The sequence below is a fragment of the Cyprinodon variegatus genome, unplaced genomic scaffold, assembly GCF_000732505.1.
Source record: "Cyprinodon variegatus isolate N-32 unplaced genomic scaffold, C_variegatus-1.0 Scaffold505, whole genome shotgun sequence".
Classification (NCBI taxonomy): Eukaryota; Metazoa; Chordata; class Actinopteri; order Cyprinodontiformes; family Cyprinodontidae; genus Cyprinodon; species Cyprinodon variegatus.
In genome coordinates, this window is record NW_015150958.1 from 137,440 (window position 1) to 147,326 (window position 9,887).

General features: G+C 34.2%; 1 protein-coding gene across 11 annotated transcripts in view; it reads right to left on the reverse strand.

The window, feature by feature from the left end:
- LOC107094760 (voltage-dependent L-type calcium channel subunit alpha-1D-like) overlaps positions 1 to 9,887 on the reverse strand; it is a 91,271-nt gene that overhangs the window by 48,716 nt on the left and 32,668 nt on the right. For 8 of the 11 annotated variants that reach the window (XM_015390574.1, XM_015390571.1, XM_015390578.1 and 5 more), the window contains exons 5-10: positions 8,948 to 9,120; positions 8,518 to 8,670; positions 7,133 to 7,329; positions 5,213 to 5,316; positions 2,005 to 2,174; positions 618 to 692 (exon numbers count right to left, since the gene is read on the reverse strand). In XM_015390574.1, the coding sequence (XP_015246060.1) occupies positions 618 to 692; positions 2,005 to 2,174; positions 5,213 to 5,316; positions 7,133 to 7,329; positions 8,518 to 8,670; positions 8,948 to 9,120 (872 nt within the window). Of the gene's footprint in view, positions 1 to 617; positions 693 to 2,004; positions 2,175 to 4,994; positions 5,099 to 5,212; positions 5,317 to 7,132; positions 7,330 to 8,517; positions 8,671 to 8,947; positions 9,121 to 9,887 lie in introns of all 11 variants that reach the window. The other 3 variants (XM_015390579.1, XM_015390581.1, XM_015390582.1) reach the window with 2 other exon arrangements.

A 9,887-nucleotide genomic window follows, 5' to 3' on the forward strand; every position in this document is an offset into this window, starting at 1 on the left:
GTTTGTTCTTAAGGATTTAAGTTTTTACCAAAGGCAACATCTCTTAGGGAATGAAATTACAGTTTGTTCCACCTGATTATGAATAAGGATTTTAGTTGTTCAATTTACAGCATGTATGTACAAATACGTATCAAGAAAGTTAATTAAATGTACATAAATAAATAAAAAGGGTATAGTATCCAGTTCCCTTATATAAAAAAAAAATGGAAAGCAAACCCCACATTCCTTAAAGGTTAGTTTTAGAAAAGTGTAGTTCAGAGTAGTATATAAAATTGTAATTTTAAATCATATTTAGTTTTGACTTTAATATACTTTGAGCTGTCTTTGAGCTGTCTGAGATGCAAGAAAAAAGAAATAAATTCATTAAAGAAATATTTTGATATTCTTTAAAAACAATTTTCACTCACTCTTAATATTAAAGATACGACTTGGTGAAATTAATAGAGAAAACATTAAGTACTTCAACATATTCTGAAAAACAACCCATTCCTCAAAGTTTGATTAATTATTATCAAAGTTATTTATTTGCAAAATGTGATCCAAACAACACATAGAGTATGTGGACACAAACACAAACTAAAGCTTAAGTACACTAAAGGGAGAACCACAGGATTTACCATGAGTGTCAGACGACTGGCTGAACCACCCAAACCTTCCTTTCTTCTTCTCAGTGAGGTCAGCCAGAGTCACCCCTTCATGTGCAATGCATGCAAGCCCCCATGCATTCACACACAACGGCACAGCAGAGGGATATGGGGGGCAGGGGAGAGGGCGAGAATGGACTACTATCAAAATGGGTCAGAGCACACAAGCCATCACAAGACAACAACAGTATTCAAAGTGTCAATATCCAACAATAACAAAAGCAGCAGGAGTCACACTGGATTGCAGACACTGAGTAGGGCAGAAGAACAACAATGGAGAGCAGTTAGTCACAGGAAGCATCTGAAAGTGATGAGGACCTGGGCTAACATGCACACATGTTAGCTGCTGGGACCCATAGATTCCCGACCCACACTTAAAGCTGCATGAAGATGAATATTGGAGCAAAAAACTGTGCTGTTGACTACAATTAGGAAATTGGCTCCTTATAAAAACTTACCAAACCTTACCACGTCAAAATATGCAAATTACCGCTAAAAATATTTTGATATCTCAGTTAATACATGTTCCATTTTCAGTAACATGTATTTGGGAAAACTGAAAATTTCCAGCCTTTATATCCATTTAGAGAACTTTTACACAAGGTTTGATTTAATTAAAATTTGATCCACCTGCTGTTTCTACTCAACCAATATTAGCAAGTTCATGCAAAATGTGAGTATTACAAGGATTAACCAAACCTGCAATCAGGATAATGGTGCCTCTTTTTAATTTGATCACAAACAAAACACATTTTTTGGATTAAAAAGTTTTAAAAGATAATCTGGTATGCAAAGTGGAGCTCTTGCAATTGAGCAGGAACAAGAAAAAAAAAATCCAAGCTCTGATTTAGGCAGTATGGAGTGAATACTGTGAAACTGTAATGATGCAGTAATGATGCAGTTACATGATGTAATTGAACATATACATTTTGTGGTTGTAAAACAATTATTTCAGCAACTATGACGGTTATGAAGTGTAGCTTTTTGTGTTTCATTTTAGACACAACTATCTTCTTAAGTTCTTTAAAATATGCAGGTATTACTGCAAAAATTCATATTGAATTTACTATTGTATAATTAGTAATGAAATTCAAACATTGCCGTACTTGAGGGTCTTTTTTGTTTACGTTGAGTGTAATTTTTTGTTTATTTGATATGTTGTGTTTAAAGCGCCTAATTTGCCAGTAGCTTTCAGTGCAACAAGTTTATCTGGTCACCATGAAATGTGCTAATCAGCAGCTGAAGCCAAAAGCATTCAAGCGAACAAAAAAAACAAAGCTGCTGAATATTTTCCTTCATGATCCGAAAACAGCAGCTTGTGCTTCTTGTTAGAGAGAGAAAGTGGGGGTTGTTTGCTTACGGTTCCTCTTGCTCCCATCCTCAGCTTCGTCCTCGTTGTCAGGGTCGATATCTTCAGCCTGAGTGATCCAGTCCAGGTAGCCCTTCAGGTCCTCTTCCAGCTGCTGCTTCTCACGCAGCTTCTGGAAGTCTCCTCGAGCTTTAGCTTTTTCCCTCTCCTTGGAGAACTCTCTGCAATTTAAGCAGTAATCATAAACAATGCAAACACCTACACGTACAACAATGTGCAAACTTAATGCAAACACAAATTTAAAACCATTCACAGCAAACAGGACAGACTCTCCTATACAAAAAGAATAGCTCAGTAATTTAGGATTAAATTTTACCATTTTAATCTCTGGTTCTTTTCTGTGGTATGGCCATATATTTAGTGTCTGTGTTTTTCTGAACTCTTGCCACTGGAGGGAGATGTGCACAATGCAGAAACTGTCAAATGCTATAAATAGAGTCCAGCAGTACAGTAGCATATCCTTGAGGCGAGCATCTTTATCATAGAGAAAAGGTAATATCTGCAGGCAGTTGGTTTTATGAAGACATGCAAAATTTCCCTTAAATCCCTTTTTATGTGAATTTGATAGTGAAATAAATAAGGGGATTAAATGTTTATACTAAGATAAAGACACATTAATTATGATACAATGACTGAACCAAATACATACTAATTATGCAACAATCTAAAACGCCAAACAGAACAGGAAATTTGCTCAGTGGTGAGGAAGATTCAAAGAAGGGAGAAATCGTTAAATTCAAAGAAGAAAAAACTGAGGTTAACAGATGACATCAATTTAAAACGATCAACAGAAACTAGAGGTGAATCTGATGTGACAGCTTTGTGAAACTTAATGGCTTTCTAAAAAAAACGGAAAAATAAACTTTCCTTCCTTGATTCCTTCCTTCCGTTCAACAAGCCAGAGTTAAATTGACTGTAACACCCAGCCCCGCTCTGCAGAGCTCAGAAAGCAAACTGGGGTTTGAGAGGGCTTAGGAGCACAGAGGGAGTGAAGAGCGAGGAATATGATTAATTTTTCCCGCAGAAGGATGACTGTGTTTGGGATAGGCTGAAGGGTGAAATGTTCACAATATAGTTGTCAAAGACAAATTTCAATAGCTAGCTACAAAGTGTAACAAATATATTACAGATAAATAAATCACCACTTAATGTTGATAAATCAAAATGTATGGTATTTAGAAACAAAAACAGTAATACTGGCATATGTCTAAAGATTTGGGATGTTGAAATCAAAAGAGTTTGGGAGACAAAATTTCTCGGAGTAGTAATTAATTATAAATTGAGCTGGAAACGGCATATAGAATATTTCAAAGGAAAAAGTCATTAGCAATTTTACCTAAAACGAAGAATACAGTATGCTTAATTTTAAAGGTTTGGATTTACTGTATTGCTGCCTGATACAGATTATTTAACATACCATGTAGAATAATGGGAAACAAAACTTAAAAAAACTATAATGGAAAAGATCATGTTGCAACAAAAAAGAGTCATATTTGTTACAAATAAAGCAGGATTTTGTGACCACACTAATCCACTATTTATAAATTCAAATATAATGAAATTTAAAGGTCTTGTATACTATTGAATAATGCAATTAATGTACAAAGCAAAAATTTAATTAATACCAAAGAAAAGAACTGAAGTTCTTCTCTATTACATAAAGTAAGTATAATTTTAGAGATAAATGTAAATTCATGTAAAAAAGAAGTCACAAAGGAAATCAAAATGAGATATATTTCAGTGGTCGGAGTTAAAATGTAGAACATCTGTAGTTCAGAGTTAAAGTCATGAATGTCCTTTAAGTTTCAAAAAGGCTGTGCACATCATTATATTTGAAAATTATCGCTTTAATTGAAGTATATTTTCTATTATTATCACGGAGTTCTTTATCGTTAAGTGATAAGGCAGGCAGGAGTCTAAAATCTCATGAAAACATTTAACTTTCTTAAAACACTTTAATGCAGAAATCACCTCTTCATAACCGTATATTATCATGAACAGGAATAATGACTTAAATATTCACCAGACCACAGTCAATATTGCTGCTAAAAATGCTCACATCGGTGTAATATCAATGCAAAAGTCAGGGGATCGGAAAAAATTGGTAGAAATGCACAGTGACAAGAATAGTGAGGCTGAAGTAAACCCTTCCAAGAGTTTGAGGTGGATTCATAAGGTGTGGGCTGTGGTTACATTCAGTGTTTCAAGAATCATAATGCAGGACAACAGCTACAGCTGCCTCTGTCAAGTGCCTCCAAATGACATCTGTTGTCAATTAGTGCTATATGACTACACTAAAATAAAATGAACTTTCACAATAACTAATTTAATGTTCACCCAATGGAAAAAATATATATAAAATGGTGGTAAATAACATTCTCAGTAGGTAAGTGTTCTTAAATATTCAGCAAACTGAACTGACCCAAATCCCATAGAGCACCTTTACAATAAAATAAAAAGGAAAAATGAGAGCCCTCGGACAGTAAATGTTGGTGCTGAAGCAGCCTGGGAGTCTTTAACACTGCATTGCCACATGCTGCCACATGTCACAGTGCTTCCATGCCACACTGCATTGATGAATTATTTTTGCAGAAAGAGTCCCAACTAATTATCATGTGAATATAGTGTGCATTGCTGTATATGAACATACTTTATAGCAGCTCAACCTTTCTGTATCAAAAATATGTTCTTATTGATATTAAGTGATTCTCTGATTTTAGGAAGGTGACTATTCATTTTTAATAGCTGTAGTTATAATCAGGGATCATAAATAAGTATTTCAAATAAATCAGTGTTTATTTAATCCATATCATATTTGTCTAATAATTTAGCTTTTGGAATTTCATTTCTATAACTGAGACGCAGCTGTATATTTGTGTCAAGGTAAGATTGCCAGTTCAGATTTATTATCTACCACCATTTTTAAACACAGAAAAACATCCACACTGCAGGCCAAATCCACTGCACAAGTTGCCTCTTACCCACTCAGCACACCTAACACAAGGTTTAAAACGAAAAAGGAACCCAGTATAATCAGGCTGACAAAATAAATCCACGGAGTTTCCCATCCGATGGCATCATTGACCTACAGGAGCCGAAAGCAGCTTGTTAAATGACACAGACACAAACAAAAACAGAGAACCTCCAGCCCGTAAAGAAGCAGGAAGCCTCTGTCTTTAAAGAGAAAAGAGGTCCTTACCCACTCAACACACCCAAAACCAGGTTAAGAACGAAAAAGGAGCCGAAGATCACAAGACTGACAAAGTAAACCCATGGAAGCTCAAAACCCATAGCATCGTTCATCTAGAGAAGCAAGCAAAGGAAAAGAAGAAGAGAGAGAAGAGGAAAAATAGAGTAAAATAAGCAGTAAAGACAGAACTAAGATGAAAAATGTACAAAAGTCAGTTGTCTTAAAGGACACATTATAAAGCAGGGGGGTGGGGGGGTCTGCTTTCTAGAAAACACAGATGATGAAATAACTACTTTTCCTGAACCCAAGCTCAAAGTTCTGCACATTGTCTGTAGCTGTTTGAGAATTTCTCCTTCAGAGATCAATTTAAGATTTTCTATTTCAGTTTAGCAGATTCCTGTTTCAGAGGAAACCCAGCTCAGAGTGGAATCTATCAGTCTCCATCTTTTATGCATCCACCCTCTACAGTGCTTTAAATCAAAGTGCAATTCCAGAGTGAAATCCAAATCAGTTTGTCTTAGTTATTTCCTCATTATGTTGATCTACTTTATTGTTTGCATCAGAAGTTTTGAATAAATTACATCAATCAATGAGTAATCACACCAGTATAATTGAGTGGGTTACTAACAGAGATTACGAGCTGAAGAAATATCTAAATCTTTTAATTAAGGAATAATAAAGCAGCATAAAATCTGAATTTTTTTCGAACTTTAATTTTCAGCCTAAAGCAGAAATGTACATACATCATAAAAAGAATCATGTTTGTTCTCTCAGTGTATGATGTGAAATAAGACACATTTTCCAATGTTTGGACCAATGAGGGCTACTAAAATTATTTCTATTGGTTAAGCTGATATCAGGGATTTTATTATGAGCATACTTTAACATTAACAGTGTTTTTTCTTAGGCTATTTTGTAATCTCTTGTAATTGGGGTTTTTGCATATAAAAATTGTATATAAAACTCTTACTTTGAACTTATACCAAAATCTGGCACAAGTTGTTTTTTTGGAATTATTTCTTCAAGAAAAATTCAAAATCAATCATTTATTTAGCTAAATTATCAGTTATTATTGCTTTTTCCAGTTTTGTGTTATTTGAATTACTAGTGTGAAATTATCTTCTTTTTTTTTCTCATGAGAGGGCATGTAAACTTTCCAGCACAACTGTAGGTCAAAATGTTTTCAGAAAACGGAGAAAAAGTTTGGTTGCCTCTGATTTAAGCTTATTTTGTGCTTGCTAAGATCAAGATGAATGAAGACTTCCTTTAAGCATAAATTAGGAAAACTAACATCTGCAACACCACTTAAACTATAAAAAAATATATGTATTACATTTATGCAATAGAAAAGGTTTACATTAAGACCTGAGACCCTCTTCATTTGTTTTTTGTATTTTTGTAGGAAAATATTACCTCAGCAAGCACCTTAGCTTAACAGCTTAAATTTTTGTTGCAAGCACCTTAATATTCCTTTCTGATTTTAATATTCAAATGGGTGTTAAAAACTTTTCCACTAACATGACATCTGGTGAGATCCTGTGTAAAACCGCTGTCAGTACCTCCATGCCTGTGCTGGCATAGAGGATAAAATAATTAAATAACTGGTGAGTAACTGCATAAATAACACATTGTACTTAATAATTGTTGAACATTGTTCTAGCTTGAGAAAACTACAAATTGAATGTCTCATTTAAAACAGGCCGTTTAGAATTCCAATAGTGCCATCCAGTATTCATTTTAAAGGTTGATGAATGTGCAAAGTCATTTAGCCAATCAATCATTATCATGCACAATAAAAGCTGCCTCAGGAAATGATCAGCAGCTTCATCATCACATTGTCACTCACATCACTCTTGTTGAAGATTCACTAAAGCTGAAGGCATGAGTCAGTCACAGGTTATTAAAATGTGAGGCCATAGCAGTACTCACCCAGTACAGCACGTCAGTCCAGCCCTCCATAGTGATGCACTGAAACACCGTCAACATAGCAAAGAGAAAATTGTCAAAGTTGGTGATGCCCCCGTTGGGGCCATGCCAGCCTTCTCTGCAGTGTGTGCCGTTGATGGGGCATTGGCGCCCGTGCCCTGAGATCGCACAGGGAGCTGGTTCGTCCTCGGCTATCAAATCTACAGAAGAATACCATTAATCATCAGGCTGTTTTTACAGGTCTAATTTCTAGACTCATCTTGAATTTAGCATCAGAAAGGCTAATCCAACAGAATGGGTTAAGTATCATTCCGATTCACAAAATTATATTTTAAAACACAGTTACTAAACAATGTTTTTTTTTTCAGTGTTGTTTAATATTTCTGTGTATTTGTCTCCCTATTACCTATTAAAACCACCTAATGGGAATACAAATAGTTTTGAGAAACACAGTTAGATTTTTAGTAAAATGTTAATGCTGAAGAGTAAATTCTTTAACTAACATCACTGTGAAAATGTTCTTCGCCAATACAGTTTTATCTTGTTATTGCTATTTTATTACACTTAAAAGTTTCATATAATCATTAAAACATTCTAATATGAAAGATATAATAGAAGTAAATGTAAAAGTAGCATTTAAATGCTAAGCTATCCAAGGAACAACCTAAATACACCTTGACTTTTGTCAAAACATGCTTTAACTGCAAGTAACCATATTTTTCGGTTTGATTTAACCACGTAAGCTTAAACTTCAAAATAAAAAGGCCCTTAAGCAGTTATTGTCCCTAAACTTAAAGAACGCTGAAACATTTCAATTTATAATACAAGAATCTACAGAAATTTAAGAACAGGTAAGATAGGATGGGCATTTATCCTTCTGTGGACAATGTTCTAGTCACAATAATATAAAAATTCCAATTTTATTAGAACTTTATAGATGTTAAAAACTCAAAACAAGGGTAAATTTCGCATTTTATTTATTTATTTTTTTATCTTTTTCTTCTTTGATTTCATTTGAGGCATTGGCAAATGTAAAGAACATGAATATGATGTAGATCACACCTCTCTATCTAACAAATATCCTGAAGAAACCTATTTTAAATATAATATATATATTTTAAAAGTTACATACAACTTCAAAGAAGTAATGGAAATTATTTTTATGGTCTTTATTGCTATCAAAATAAAGTACCACAAAATATCATTGTAAGATTTTAAGGCAATATTGCCAAGCCTAGATAAGACACATTATCACTCTTATCTTTCAGTCAGCTGCTGAAACAAGTGCACAGAAAACTTTACAGAGATATTTTTTGATAAGGAGAGCAGAAAAAAATCTAAAGTGCTATATTATCTAAAAAAGGTTTTTAAAAATTAACAGTTCTCACCTGTGCCGGCTATGTAGCAGGTGGCATGCATTTTACCGATGAAAAGCTCCAGGCCAATAATAGCATAGATGATGATAACAAACAGGACAAGGAGGGCGATGTGCAGCAGAGGAACCATGGCTTTAATGATGGAGTTCAACACCACCTGTAAACCTTAGCACAAATGAAAATTAGCACATGGCAAGAATATGGTCAAAAAATACATGATCTGTTACTGTGAAGAGTTAAACTCTTGGGGGTAAGGGATAAAGGGGGCAGGTTAAGAAAAGATTTAACTGTATCATGCAACTGAATCCACAGTACACTGTTATGCTGATAAAACTTCAGATACAAAATTTTTATCAGTGCAACTCTATGTTCAGTGTAAATTGTATTTATGCATGTTTAACACTAGAAAATCAGGGAAAAAATATTGCACTGATCCACTTACTGGGTACTCCTGAGACCAGCCGCAGGGGTCGCAGCACACGGAAGGCTCGAAGGGCTTTAACATCAAATCCACCGGGCTTACCCCCATGGCCATGCACAGACGGATGGCTACTGGCTCCTTCACCTTCTCCTTTGTCATCTTTGGTCAAGAATTCTAAAACAACACTGAAGAGTCTGCAAACAAAAAGACTCTCTATCAATTTCTAAGGACCAGGAATGTATATACACTAACATGCTTGTGTTGGAGTTAAATTCAAACACCAGATGTTAACATCCATCTATCATTCAATTTAATTCTTTAAAAAAAATTAAGCTGAATAATTGACATTCTTTCAATTATATAAGAATCTATAATAGGGAAAACAATTTTAATGCATTGTTAAAAGATAGAGCTGCTTCTTAATCATTATACTAAGACCTGTTAGAATCAACTTATAAAGAAGATGCATTTCATTTAAGTTTTACAAAAATTGTTTGTTTAAAAATATGCATTCATTATAATTTGAGGAAACAACAATAAGTCAAATATTGGATGTGTCTTAATATATCAATATTACTATATTGAATGTTTTAAAATTGGACATTTTAAAGTAGGGTTGTGCAACTTTGCCAAAAATCCAGTGTAATTGTGATACTGATTCTATAATGGTTTACCTCTGCCCTGCACTAAACACAAACAAAAATGTTCTAAGGACATACAATTAAAACCAGAAAATTGATTTTTTTATATATCAAAATATCTGTAGTCATAGTATAACCTGTTGAACCTACTGTAGACTGCATAGTGCACCAAACAAACATGGTTAAAACATTTTGATGACCATCATTATTGCAGGACTTTGCTGATATATAGAACTGTGCTGAATTTTACCTAATATGCTACTACTTGCAACTCTCTCTCCCCTTTTCTGTGGTTGAAACCAATTTTTAGTGTATATTAA